General features: G+C 36.9%; 1 protein-coding gene across 37 annotated transcripts in view; it reads left to right on the forward strand.

The window, feature by feature from the left end:
* The window catches only part of NRCAM (neuronal cell adhesion molecule), a 147,463-nt gene that overhangs the window by 93,919 nt on the left and 38,941 nt on the right, over positions 1-14,603 (forward strand). For 26 of the 37 annotated variants that reach the window (XM_040061070.2, XM_040061072.2, XM_040061073.2 and 23 more), the window contains 8 exons: positions 619-803; positions 2,284-2,415; positions 10,287-10,430; positions 11,435-11,546; positions 11,875-12,041; positions 12,125-12,272; positions 12,818-12,942; positions 14,222-14,251. In XM_040061070.2, the coding sequence (XP_039917004.1) occupies positions 619-803; positions 2,284-2,415; positions 10,287-10,430; positions 11,435-11,546; positions 11,875-12,041; positions 12,125-12,272; positions 12,818-12,942; positions 14,222-14,251 (1,043 nt within the window). The remainder of the gene's footprint in view (positions 1-618; positions 804-2,283; positions 2,416-10,286; positions 10,431-11,434; positions 11,547-11,874; positions 12,042-12,124; positions 12,273-12,817; positions 12,943-14,221; positions 14,252-14,603) is intronic. The other 11 variants (XM_040061083.2, XM_040061089.2, XM_040061084.2 and 8 more) reach the window with 1 other exon arrangement.

The raw sequence follows: 14,603 nt of genomic DNA on the forward strand, positions 1-14,603 counted from the left end.
CTATTCAGTAAGCAACAAATTGTGATTTCTTGTAATTTTCAAAATGTATCTCCATGTGTTTGAACAACTTTCAGCTTCAGTGGACAACATGGGGCATAGCCAAGATTTAGACCTGGTGCAGTGACAGGTAGCTATACTTGACTCAGCATTGACATTTTTTTTCTTGATTTCTCACAAGAAATGTTTCTATCTCCTTACAGCTCTTTTGTAAAGTTTATAATGATCATGAACCATTAGGATGTATTGCTCACACAAAGGACAGTTATAAACTTGTCATTTTATACAAGCTCCCTTTAAAAGCACCATAAGCATCAGTTTAAAAGTAGAAGCTTGTCTTCATTTATTAACCATCAGGTTTTTTAGATTAATCAGAAGACTAATGTATTCTGCAATTATTAATCTTATGAACAGATGGCCATTGACAATGTTAGTGTGACTTGTCATTTCCTAGAAACAAACGCTGGCATATTTTTCATATTTGTTGGGTGTGGCCCAGAATCTGTGTAGAGACTCTTAAAATAATTATTTATAAAGCATATATTAAAAATATTAACATATTGAACTCTTATCTTCCTTTTCTTCAGTCCCTAAATTTGTTCTGTGGTTTTACTTCTCCAGACCCACTCCAGTAATCCGCTGGATCAAAGAGGGTGGGGAACTTCCAGCCAACAGAACATTTTTCGAAAACTTTAAGAAAACTCTCAAGATTATAGATGTTTCAGAAGCTGACTCTGGGAACTACAAATGTATAGCAAGAAATACATTAGGTTCAGTTCATCATGTCATTTCAGTAACTGTGAAAGGTAATACTAAAATTATGCTCAATGTAATGTTGTCAAGGGTCCAGGATGTAGGATGGAAGCAGGCTTTCTAGGATGAAGTATAGCTAAAAGGATGAATGATAATAGTTAAAAATCACCCTGAGGAAACATTCAACTGCCTGAATTCTAACACTGGAAAGCCTTTACTTACCTATAATATCTTTTTTCATTCTTTAATGTTACTTTGTAAGCATCAGGGTAAACTGGTATTTTACTGTAACAGTAGTAAGATAATGCCTTAGTTTGCACAAGTACGACATTTATTTATATCCTTTGATTATCTGTTATTAGACTGCATCTTTCTCTTGTTTCTCTGTCTTCCTCCTCATCTCTCATCATCATCTCATCCTCAGTTTCTCCATTTTGCTTCTCTCCATTCATATAGCCCAGATTATTTCTTTCCTCTATTTTGCTATCTTACAGTCTTACGTTTTTCTTCCTTTTTCTCATTTACTGATATTTCTGGGTTCTTGTCTTCTTCATGTTTTTTACCCAACATGATGCCTTATGGTTCTAAAAACATTGCCAACATGTTTGTCTAAATAGGAATTGTAAGTATGCTGTGAATACCATGGAACAAAAAACTGTAATGACAGTTAATTAGTCATTGAAATAATCAGCTGTATTGCTTGCTTTGCATGTTCAATAGTAATTTATTTTGTTGTAGATCAGCATCTTTTTATGATCACATTTAATCTCCTTTCTAAGAACAGAAGTTTAATTTTCTGTTTGCATCTGTCCATCAATCTAAAGTCTGAAAATTAATTGCAAGATATGATAATATGTGCCGTTTGTGGTTATTTATTATAAAAAAGGATGGAGAATGAGAGTATCTTCCAGTAAGGACAGTGTTTCACCCATTTAGATCTCTGTGTTTTCATCTGTCTCAGGTAAACATCTGGCCCCACTGCAATCATCCATTGAATTGAGTGAGACCAAGGATTTTGCCATTTTAAAATTTCACCCTTGACATGAAATCTTTTTGTGTAATCAAACCTAAATTCATTCCTAACAGCCTAATTACTAAGAGCATGGATATCTCTGCAATTAATCAAAAGACCACTGTAGTGCCTGCAAATGCCATACTCAGATGAATTGTGCTTGCTTTAGGAAAGGCAAATTAGATTCAAAGCAAGCAACCCTAAATGAAGCAAAGATCCTCTTGTTTATCTCAGAATTTTAATGCAGTGGGTGACCAGAGAATCAGTTCAGCCAATGTGTGATCTACCACAATTGAGTATCACACACACGTGTGTATATATGTGTATATATATATGTGTGTGTGTGTGTATATATGTATATATGTATGTGTAAATATAAAGTAACAAATATGAAGTAACAGTGTAGCTGTAAGTCTATATCTACACATGCCTTGTTTGAATTATCTTCTGATTACCATGCCTTATGATTTTCTATATATAATTTTGGAAAATAATTGCTGCCTTTCTTTTCTTAAACCCAGCTGCTCCATACTGGATAACAGCACCCAGAAACTTGGTCTTGTCTCCTGGAGAAGATGGAACACTGATCTGCAGAGCTAATGGCAACCCAAAGCCTAGTATAAGCTGGTTAGCAAATGGTGTTCCCATAGCAAGTAAGATTCTTAATTACCTTACAGGAGCATGAGTAAGAAAATATGAGGAGTCTCAGGGTGGTTTTTATCAAATAGATGTGAAGAGCCTGCATTTGTGTAGTTTTTGCCTGACTAATGCTAAATCATAAAAATGTGATAAAAATGTGTGTTGCCTAGGAATCCTAAATGTGACAGAACAAGTGAAGTCCTCACATGTGGCAGTGTGGATATGCAGAGCACTTGTAGGATTTGCAGTACACTGCAGGATTTGCAGCTTAGTATATATTTGAGCCTTCCAGGCTTCAGCTCTAAGAAGCTGCAGCAGCAAAACTGTCTGAATGTGTCAGCAGCTACCTGGGAAACAGTTTGTGCCAAGTAGATGTCAAAGAAAAGGAACCCCTAAGGCAGTGGAACAGCTGTTTCTGTGTGCATGGGTAAGAAAAGCAGCCCTGAACTGGTGATTGAGCCACTTAATTGCTGCAGTGTTAGGACTGGCAATGCTGTATGACAGACACGAGCTGCTATATATAGTACAACTTGCCACGGAAAGAACTTGGTGGAGGACACTGCAGTGTGGTGTCAGCTGGGTGTGCACTGAGCATATGCAGTACTGTAAAGTCACACTTGGTTCTTCTACCTTTATCCTTCCTCTTTCTCAAAACTATAATAAAAACCAGACAGTCTCACCTGTTGACTCATGAGAGATAAAGTACTCTAAAATACTGGTGTTGCCATATTCTATTAGCCTTCTGTGAATGTTTACATTCCTAGTGGAGTCTTCTCCACGCTTGTAACATAAACAAGTGGTTGTTTTTCGCATTCCTCTCTGATGAGGGACAACTGATTGACTTCTAGCCTGGCCAGTGGGATGGAGAGGTGGTAACCTTGTTCTCCAATCCCTGGTCATTGTCCAGAATCTATATAAATGAGGTAATCCAAATGAAGACACCTTCTTTTGCTTTGGAGTTGGAGCAGGAGTATTATTTTCTCTTCGTGTCCTCTAATGACATACTGGTCTGCTTAAAGTATGACAGTGTCCCTTCTGTCACTTTCAGAACTTTAAGAGTTGTTTTAAGTCTGTTGACAAAATATAATTCACCCAGTTTGGCATGTGGAGAAGGATTGTCTACAACCTAGATTGTCTAGAACCTAGGTAATAGCAAGAGGTAAACGAGAACCCTCATTACATATATTTGAAGTATTTGGTATACAAAAGAGATTAAACTTGCTTGTAGAGAAAAAAATGCAAATTTGGGGGGCAAAATAAGGCTATATACTGAAAAAAATAAAAATACTTAGCAAATAACCTGTTTCAGGAATCATAATTAAATGGAAGGTGAGATCTACATCCTGAGATTTCAAATGAGAAGTTTCAATTGATAAATAAGTTATGTAAACTGACATTAATCACTTCATCAAACAATGGTAAGACAGGAAAACAGGAAAATATCAGTGAAATTTTGTATAGTATATATTTATAAATAAATGTATCATAATGCATTTGTTATCATCAAAGTTCGGTACCTGCCCTTCACTTTCCGTTCTGGGGTTTTGGTGGTCTCATCTTCCTTCGTCGTTTTCTGTATACTCACCATTCACTTTTTGTTTATTTGTTTGGAGGGGATTTTTATCCTGCAGTTCTTGTAGTTTAACTAGTATTTCAGGCCTCTTGACTAGTAAAATCTTTTTCACCTGGTTATGAGAGTCAGCTTTGCCTTGCTCATCTTCCTTATCAAAGCTATAGGACAAGTTGTTCAAATGACCGACAAGTACATTTTCCAGTAAAGCAGTGACGAGTTCTGCATTCTTTCACAGTAACAGTTAAACATTAAGAAAGAGAGTTTTCAGAAGCAGTGCCAGGATGCCACCAAATTTCCCAAATACAAGGGCAGCATATATCAGACTGGCCTTGAGGAATCAGTGCACAAAGTCTTGTTGAGGGGAATTCAGTAAAAATTACAGGACTTTAATTAAATTACCCACTCAAACTCAGTAGGGGAAAAAAAAATATAAAAGAACACAGGAAATAAGTAAGTGGGTAGCTCAGCCTTATATTAAAGGTCACTTTCACTGCTGAGAAAAGCTGAAGTCTTATCCACATTAAATATTTAAGTGCAAGTTGATTGGATGCTGCAGTACACTGCATCTGTCAGGGCATCTGTGAGAAGCATCGTGATCACAGAAAGTGCAGTTCTTTAAGATGATTGTGATTTTTTTATTATTCTGAGTTATCAAAAGCTGTTCTGGAAATTAGCAAGTACAGTGTGCGTTTTTGTTCACTTGTTACTAAATTATAGAATTGAGCCCCTCATCTTCCAGCTGAATGATTAGGAAATCACTGTAAAAGGAAACTAAAGCAGCTGTTTCAGCTTCAGGGCAGTGCTGAGAGAGCTACACCCATGGCAGAATTTCAAAGAAAAAGAGCTACATTTGAATTTCAAAGCCCTGCTGTCATCTTATATCCCACAATGTGCCTCTTGTGGCCTAGTAATCTGTTTGCAATACTTTAATTTTCTGTTTTTAAGCACAACTGGGAGATACTTAATTCTTCCGGTTTTGTTTTTTCATAATAGAGTCAGACAAGGAAGGGGAATGTTGAAGAAAGAACCATTCGTCTGTATCTCAGTCAAAGGCTGAGGTTTAAATATCTATAGGGGAAAAAAAAAAGAGTAGAGAAAAATGTAGTGTGTGTTAGCAACTATAAAATGAAATTGCAATGGTGTGAATTTTGTTCAATATGACACTAATCTGGGTAAAAATATATTTTTAAGCAAGAATTTAGTTTCCCTGAAATATTTTAATTAGGTTTCTTCAACAGTCGTGCTGAAAACACCAGCATTTCTAAAAGAAAAAGCTGCCTTAGACATGTTGGAATGATAAGGACCTAACCTAACCTCCTAATGTTTACTCACAGGAGGAGTGTGTTGGACATGCCCAGTCCCGTTAAGGTCAATTAGGATTACTTTGGCATGTAGCAATTGAAAGTTCAGGCCATGACTCTGTGTTGCGTTGTGTTTCAATTAACAGTCAAGATCTGCGTTATTTATATCACTGCATAATCCGTTGTGTCTTACTACTTAGATATTCAGCATGTTTTTATGAAAGGGAAGCCATGCATGAAGTATGTCAACTTTTAAGAAAGTAATAACCCAGATTAATTGGGAAGGGGAAAGGCTTTCATAATTGGACTTCAGAAAGGCATTGCAAACACTGTACAAAAACTGTTTTTTTGGTCCAGTGGTTTATAGTTCATGATGAGCTATTAAATATTACATAGAGACACTTATATTTATACAAAGTAGTGCAAAGGTGCTGTTTATCTTCTTTCAACACATTTTCCTCTTGTTATATCACATTTCACATTGAATCTCTGGGTTTGAGTTAGTCTCCATTAGTATCACACTGAATTTAAAGGAGAAACATTAGCCCTTAGATTTCCTTCATGAAAAGCCTTGATAATCCCTGACTGAAAGATTCATCATCCATCATTTTCACTGAGAATACATACCACAAGCTGTTCACCGCAGCCGTGGGTGGGGAGAAATTTTCTGGACCCTAATGCCCCCAGTATTTCAGTCTTGCAGAGAAAACTGCTTGGGAAGATCTTTATCCACAGCTTCTGCTGTCGTTGTGTTGGAACTTTGCATCTGGTCTAGCAAATTCAGCAGATGAAAAAACCTTTGATGATCATTTTTTTTTCAATTCTGCACAAAATAATCAAAGGATAGTTATAGTTAGTGCAGGTAATGCTGAGTCTTTGGAGACGATAGAACTGTCAGAATCAGAAACTCAGGAAAAAAAGTATTTCAGTGATCACAGGAAAATAATACTCTGAGGAGTGAGTGAGATTGGTAAGAAAAGGAGGAGGACATTATTTAACATTTCAGTTATCCATGTTTTTTTAATCCAGATTGTTTTCCCTTCCAGTTTTAAAGTCTAACTGTATGTTTTCACTGCCTCTGTTCAGAGAGCGTGTCATTGTCTTTTTTTTTTCAAGAAAAAAAGTGGTTATTTAACCACTAGGTGGTTACTTAAACATACTAGCAAAAGTAGTTGCTTAGGCTGTCAGAAGTATATGAAACAGATGGAAGTGTGCATTCAAATGAACAGAAGTTATTCAGGGTGCTGATCTCTAACTATGAGAAAAGTATCTGATGGAGGCCCTGCCTTCTCTATGTAGAAATATGCTGAACATGGCTAGAGTCAAGAAGCTGTATCATTGTACAATGCAATGAAAAAATTAGGTGAAACCAGGTCTTTATTCAGAAAGGACCGAAACACATTCATAAGCTGAGATTCCATGTTATTGGGAGCAAATGTTGGCTGTTAGATGGCACATGTTCACCTGTCTCGTAACAGCAGCAGAACTCCTATAGCAAATCCTCATAATTCATTATCCTGTTTGTACAAGGCCATTTAAAGAATTAAGTAGGTTTTTGCTATTTTGGCTATCAGTGCCAAATTCAGCTTTGTCTGATGTGTCACAAGCATTTTCCCCTTCACATGCAGCTATCGAGTAATGTGATCAGAATATTCATAAACACAAGCAAACAGTGCTTGAGTGCCCCTGCCATCCCTCCTTTTCCCCAGAAAAAGAAAAACAAAAAAAAGTCCAAACCAACCAACCAACCAACCAAAAAACAGAGCAAAAAACCAGATAGACTGGTATATGGAAAGGGCTGAAGTACTACATGCTATTTTTCCTCAGCTTTTACTAGCAAGACAGACCTTCGGGAATCCCAGGCCCGAAATACCAGGGGAAAAGCCTAGGATGAGATGTACCCTTGGTGGAATAGGATTAGGTCAGGAGCAAACTGAACATACGGAAGTCTGTGGGCCCTGATGGGATGCAGCGAGTGCTGACTGAGCTGGCATATGTCATTGCAAGAACAGTCTCCATAATCTGCTTGATTGTGGTAGCTGGGTTGAAAGTGCCTAAAGATGGAGAGAAAGCAAATTCTACTCCTGTTTTCAACAAGAGCCAAAAGAAGAAACCAAAGAACAACAAACTGGTCACCCTCACCTTTATTCCAGTGAAGGTGATGAAGCAGCTAATTCTGGAAACCATTTCAAGGCACATTGGGGACAAGAAAAATTTTAGGTGTAGTTTTCATGGCTTCACCAGGGGGGTGACCAACTTGATATGTTTCTATGATGAAATAAATGAGTGGCGAGATAGATGAGAGCAAGAGCAAGAGAGCTAGACTGCAGTGAGGCCTTCAACACTGTCTCCCATTAGATCCTCATGGACAAGCTGTTGATTTAGGGGCTGGATAAACAGATGGGGGTGGATAGAAAAATGCCTGAATGGCTAAACCCAGAGAGGGTGATCAAGGGAACAAAGTCCTGCACCTGGGGAGGAAAGGCCTTAGTGCCAGTACATGCTGGGTGCCATCCAGATGGATGGTGGCTTAGTAGAACAGGACTTGGGCATCCTGCTGGACACCAAATTGACCATGAGCCAACAATATGTCCTTGTGGCAAAGAGGCTAACTTTATCCTCGGCTACATGAGACAAAAGTATAGCCAGCAGGTAGAGGCAGGTGATCCTTCCCCCATCTGGACACGGTTCTGGATGACTACATCCAAGTGGCCATGCTTGAGCAGGGGGTTGGACCAGATGACCTCCAAAAGTCTGTTCAAGCTCAATGTTTCTGTGTCTGTGATTGCAGCAGTGGGTGCTTCAGACCATTAAAGAAGCTGTATTCAGCAGTTGAATAGATGCCAGTCTTAACAGGGAGCTTTTGAATCAGTGCCCTTCAGCACCCACGTGGCTAGACCAGTTAACAGAAAGCACCAGCTAACCTGACACTGCTGTCTTCTTTCCTCTTGGGATCCCAGCTTGAAGCCCTTTTCAGAGAACAGGCACCTACCTCCTTTCCTTCAGATAGCTCAAAGGGGATATCCTTTTTTTGTTCAGTACAGCTGTGGGAAGGGAAGATGCTGCCCCTCTTTTTATACTGTAATTTAGTGGTTAGATAATTCTTTTATGATGCAGTTCCTTCAATCATAGAGGATTGAACTAATGGCTTCCATTTCTTAGGAGTGGCCCTACCATCATCCTCTACGGGATTATGTGTTGGAGTGCGTGTGAATCTGTGCTCCTACTAAAGAACTGCCTGTGTGCAGAAAGTGCTGCAGGATTCAGAGGGTATGAGTGGGGGGCAGCCCAGAGCTCAGGGCTGGAAGCAGCCCTGCTTGGAATGGTTGTGGGCAGTTCTCCTTCCTTATGGGAAGAGCAGTTGTGCCTGTCTTCTATTTAACTGTGATTTGTATGCAGAAACAGACTGCTTCCCGCAGCTGACTGGCCTGCCTGCTGGGCTACTCACCTGCTCAGGCTATTTTCAGCCCATGAATCTTTTAATGAAAATGGCATTTACATAGAAAAGGAAGCAATGTGAAACATGGAACACAATAGGAAGTAAAGCAAAAGAGAGAAAAATATGTGCCAGCAATCCAGAAGTCCAGAGAATAAGCATTTAAAATCTCAGTAGTACCTTTTTCTTCCTTCCTGAATTTTTTGAATTTGTGATGTTGGTTTGAACTCAGAGTGATGGAAGACCAGAAAAAACAGAAATTGAAATCTGTTCTTGAGGCAGCTGTTTGGAAATTGTTTACGTGAAAAATGGCCTTAGATTTCATCCAAGCTGGAAATACCCTTAAGCAGAAGCACAGAACTGTTACTTCATCTGGTTACTTTTGTGGAGAATTCAGTAGTAGGTACTTTAAGAAAATGAAGGAGAAATGTCTCCATTTTCTTTACAGATGAGAACTAAGGTATTGTCTGAATCAAAAGGTTCCTGTCACAGAAAATTGATGTTTATTTAGTTAATTGATCTTTTTTATCTGTTCAAATAAGAATTTCCGTATATGAGAATGTGTTCCACAAATATACTTTTTCAAGCTTCAATAAGGGTGTCAATTTTGATGATGCAGCCAAACTAGGACCCATTTATTTATGTATAAATAAATCTATTTCTCATATTAGTAGATCAGTAATTTTACCATTAATTTTCATTATTAATAATATATGTGCTTCTCAATACAATAATAATATATCTCATAATATATGCAGTGCAGTGTTGCAACCTAAGATTTTTCTTCATTATACTTCTCTATTGCCATCCAGTTGTATCAGAACTGACAGCTGTTATTTTTCTTCAGTATTTTCTTAGAATTTTATTTTCAGTTATGTCCTGGGTGCTTCTATGGTGCAGAAGCTGTTTAACAGCTCAGACCCCTCCAGAACAGCTGAAGAAATGGCATTGTATAATTCTTACATAAGGGATAGAGTGCCACCTACTGAATTGCTAACTGCTCTTGTGAAGATTGTTTCTTGATTTTGTGTGAAGCAATGCCTATTTTTTAATCTGAGATCATTTAAACTGAGTATGATAATTTAAATCTGAATATGGCTTTTTTTTATATTTGGAAAATTATTTATGGTATAACAATTGATTCAAAACTTTAAAGTCACAAAGAACTATGTCATTGTATCAGCATTTTCTTTTGATATTCAGAAATATTTCTGTATTTTTCTACATATTGACTGTATTTGCCTGAATCTTGTCATATTGGTATTTTTTCCTCTGTATTGCATGAAAAATACAATCTCAGTTTCACTTCCTTGGAAAACAAATTTAAAAACCTCCAAAAAATGGGAACTCTACCATCCTGAGTTAATACCTGTAGAATTAGAAGAACTTTTAAAGCTGAATTAAAATTCAAATTTTTACCAGTGATCAGTCAACCAGGGGAAAAAAAAAACAACAAACCCACACACATAAAGGGTATATTGGTCTTTCAGATTCTTCCTTCTTTTCAGAAGTATGAAACTTGCAATCCAATAGCAGTTTAGGAAAAGCAATGACTCTTCTTCTTTACACCAACAGTTGCCCCAGAAGATCCTAGCAGAAAGGTGGATGGTGACACTATTATTTTCTCACATGTGCAAGAAAGGTCAAGTGCTGTCTATCAGTGCAATGCTTCTAATGAATATGGATACCTGCTAGCAAATGCATTTGTGAACGTTCTGGGTAAGAAACAGACCTTATATTTTTCTGTTTTCTTGTGTGTTCAGTTATGTCCTGCTAATATACAGACTCTCTGCTCAAGCCTTGCTTGAGGTCTTCACTGGGAATTGATCTATTTCCTGGCTCCTGTAAAGAGCAAGCGTATACGTACCTTGCTTTTTCTAGGAAATTCCTGAATTTCACTTTGACTGTTCAAAGTGAGAAGCATAGATGTGAAAGCTGGAAAAACTTGGAATAAATTTTATCTCTTTTGGATTTCTTTATGTAAGTCAGTCAAACAGAAGCCCGACAAAGAAGGCAGGAATTTATATTGCTTAAATTAGTACATTTCAATACAGTTTCATTGAGTCTAGATGTTTTGGATTAATGGAATAGATGATCTCTAAGTTGCTGTTTGTTGTAAGGGGACATGATTATGCATTTGTCTCTAAGGATTCCCTGGCATGTATTTCTGATTACAAAATGTGGCCCCTCTAATTCTTCTCACTGAATTTGACAAAGCTAGTAGCAAAATCCTAGGCAGAACAGCCTCCAGTGACTCTCCTGCAGGAACTGGCAGATATGTTGATTGACACTGTCATTTAAAAGAAAGAAAATGTAGGTGTTAAGACAAAAAATGCATCCTAGCTTCTTTCTGCCTGCAGGTTTGTTTGGAATTGGATAGTTTGGTCTGTACCCAGGAGATTATCTTCTTGAATTAAATACTGATTGAAATTTTCCAATTGAAATCATTGCCTTTGGTTCCCATCACTATTACTTGTAAATAGGCAAGAAATAGTTGTTTTTCACAAGATAATTTCCCTGCATTAATTTTTCCTCAGGCTAGTACGAGTAGAATGTATTTGAACCTAGACTGAGACCTGAAATAATCTCAGAGAAAAATGTTTATATGTAATTCTTTAGGCCATTCTTGATGCCTTTGTGTTTTGTATTTGTAACTATACTTTTAACTATGTATTTACTATTTGGAACTTTGTAACTAGATGCAGATATCTTTGTCTTTTCAGCTGAGCCACCGAGAATTCTAACTCCTGCTAATAAACTGTATCAAGTCATTGCAGACAGTCCCGCATTGCTGGATTGTGCTTATTTTGGGTCACCTAAGCCTGAAATTGAATGGTAAGCTCTAGATGTGCTTATGTTACAGAAGATGAGCCAGTTATATCTATGGAAATGAACACTTAGTGCTGTAAAACTCTTTAAACTCCATTTACAATTTTTAAATTGTGATTTTAAAATATATGCTGTTTAAAATTCACTGATATGATATTGCATGTACTTAATGAACCAGCAGTAAATTTATGCCTACAGAGTCAAGTTTAAATTTCTTTGGGTGCTTTTATCTCTATTTTCTACAGTGGCAGTCCTAAGTTGGTATTTTATTGATAATAAAACCATACAGAATTTAACTGTGATGCTGGCTAATGATATTACTTCTTATATAAAGGTTTAAGGGAGTGAAAGGTAGCATCTTGCGTGGAAATGAGTACGTTTTCCATGATAACGGAACCTTGGAAATTCCAGTGGCTCAGAAGAATAGTGCTGGTACATACACATGTGTAGCAAGGAATGAATTAGGAAAGATACAAAATGAGGTGCAGTTGGAAATTAAAGGTGAGAAATTAGTCATTTTTTCATCACTGATTAGTACAGAATTTCAGACTTTCTGAATATCTAATTTTAATTTTAAATTTCAGATCCAACAATGATCATCAAACAGCCAGAATACAAAGTGATTCAGAGATATGGCCAGGTTTCTTTTGAGTGTATAATAAAACATGATTCTACCTTGCTACCAACAGTAACATGGTTGAAGGACAATGATGAACTGCCAGATGATGAAAGGTAAGGACCACATAGTTTTTAATTTTCAAGGTCCTTTTGTCTGCTCCTTCTTCTGATCTTTGAAAAGAACATGTTGACCTATTAACATTTTCCAAAGACTGGTAAACATCATGGCTATCCAATATTTGGTGACCAAAGGACTTACCTATTGTGATGAAAATATTAAGATAGAATTAAAAATAAAATTAGATGTAAACATTTATACAAATTATGCACACTGACCTTACAGGTTAAGTGTAAGGTAAAAATAATTGACATAAGAAACCAAACAGATAACAAAAAACTGTTTTGCTCTAGATCACATATATTTAAATTTTGTTTGAATAAATTTGGAAAGAAAATCACATTAGAATAAACAGTTACTGAGGGAAGATGGTCGAGAGCAATGAAGAAAAAAAAAGCTGATGTTGTCTCATAGCTTAACTTGGCTAAAGATAGCTGTTTAGGTATGCACAAATATATGGGATTTGATAATGTTTTATGCAAGTTTCTTACAACAGTGCCAGTTATTGAAAAATCAGTGGCTGAATCTATTGTATTTACAGGTTTCTAGTTGGTAAAGACAACTTGACCATTATGAATGTAACTGATAAAGATGATGGAACATACACTTGCATAGTTAATACTACTCTGGACAGTGTTTCAGCAAGTGCTGTGCTTACTGTTGTTGGTAAGAATACTCAAACTTCTACTGTTTAGTATGAATACAGCATTAGATTTAAAGTGAAAAGCACAAACATAGTTTTGTTTTTTAGGACAGGATAAAGGAAATGCCACCTATGTGTCAATGTGTTTCAGTTTTTAAAAAGTGTAGTCTCGCCTTACAGTTTGCATTTGAATCAGCTACTTAGAAAATGACTGAGTAGCTACAGGACAGATTTGTGCTGTATAGCTTTTTATTTTGACCACATCTGAGCTACTACAGAAGATTAAATTTTGCAGAGTATTTCAACATTAACATGGTATAATTGCAGAATGGTTTGGGTTGGAAGGGACCTTAAAGGTCATCTAGTTCTAACCACCCCGCCTTGGGCAGAGACAACTTCCACACAACCTTTCTGGGCAACCTGTTCCAGTGCCTCCTGATGTAAAAAATATCTTCCTAATACATAACATAAAACCACTCTGCTGCAGCTGCAGCCATTCCCCCTTGTCTTATCACTACATGCCCTTGTGAAAGGTCCCTCTCCAGCCCTCTCCAGACTCTTGTAGCCTGATTAGGTGCTGGGAGGCTCCTCTAAGGTGTCCCCAGAGCCTTCTCTTCTTTGGGCTGAACAGTCCCAACTGTCTCAGCCTGTATTCATAGGAGAGGTGCTCCTGTGCTGTGGTCACCTTAGTGGCCCTCCTCTGGACTCCTTCCAACAGGTGTATGTCATTGTTCTCTTGGGAGAATGTTATCTCAGGAATCTCTTAGCTAACTTATGCTTCAGAAAGACTGAGCATAGTTGGTTGTATGACTTCTCATGGGTTGTATTTTTAGTTTAGTTCTCTGTTAAGTTTTTAAGATTGCAGATTCTTGCCAAATATATTACTTTGCTCCTCCTCCAATTTGTAAGAAAGTTTTAAGTAGATGCCCTGGATGATTCTTACATGAGTTCTATCTGAGACTCAATGTCAAGTATGTTTATGTTTTGTAATTCTGCTGTGATCTTATGCCTATCCAGGAATGATCTAAGCCAAAAAACTAGTACTTTTTTAGGCATTTTTATAAGATTGCTTGCTTCATTTATTTTCTTAATCTATCCTTATTTTAAAAAATTAATAAAATATTCAATAATACTATTTTAGCTCTTCAGTGGAAAATTATAATGTATTTTTTTAAATTAACCACTTAATCTTTATAAGTTAACTTCTCTTTGTCTCTAATAACTACAGTCTTTAACTACCTACAGTATTCTGTTTCTTTGGCTACTAACTGATTAAATCCTTTATATTAATGTTCTTTTCAGCTGCTCCCCCAACACCAGCTATCATTTACGGTAAACTAAAACAAAGTTATCTTTCTACATCATCAGGCAGATATATTTCTTATTTGCCTGTTGCATTTTTTTTCACCTATTTTTTCTCCTTTTCCTCTGTGTGTCTGTCTTTGTGTGGTTTCATCCCATATTACCAACTGCTTCATTACTGGAGTGCTGGACTTGGAATGTTAGAGTGCAGGCTGCTTTATATTTAGGGAATAAATGATTTTCAGAGATAAATTGTTTTTAATTAAGATTTGGTATAGTATGGCACTATTTTTCTCATAGACCACACTGTAATACAAATTAGTTATATAATAAATATCTAAAATGTAAGTCCAACTCTTTGGTGAAAGGTAATTCACTATTA

Source organism: Hirundo rustica, chromosome 4, assembly GCF_015227805.2.
Source record: "Hirundo rustica isolate bHirRus1 chromosome 4, bHirRus1.pri.v3, whole genome shotgun sequence".
NCBI classification, from domain to species: domain Eukaryota; kingdom Metazoa; phylum Chordata; class Aves; order Passeriformes; family Hirundinidae; genus Hirundo; species Hirundo rustica.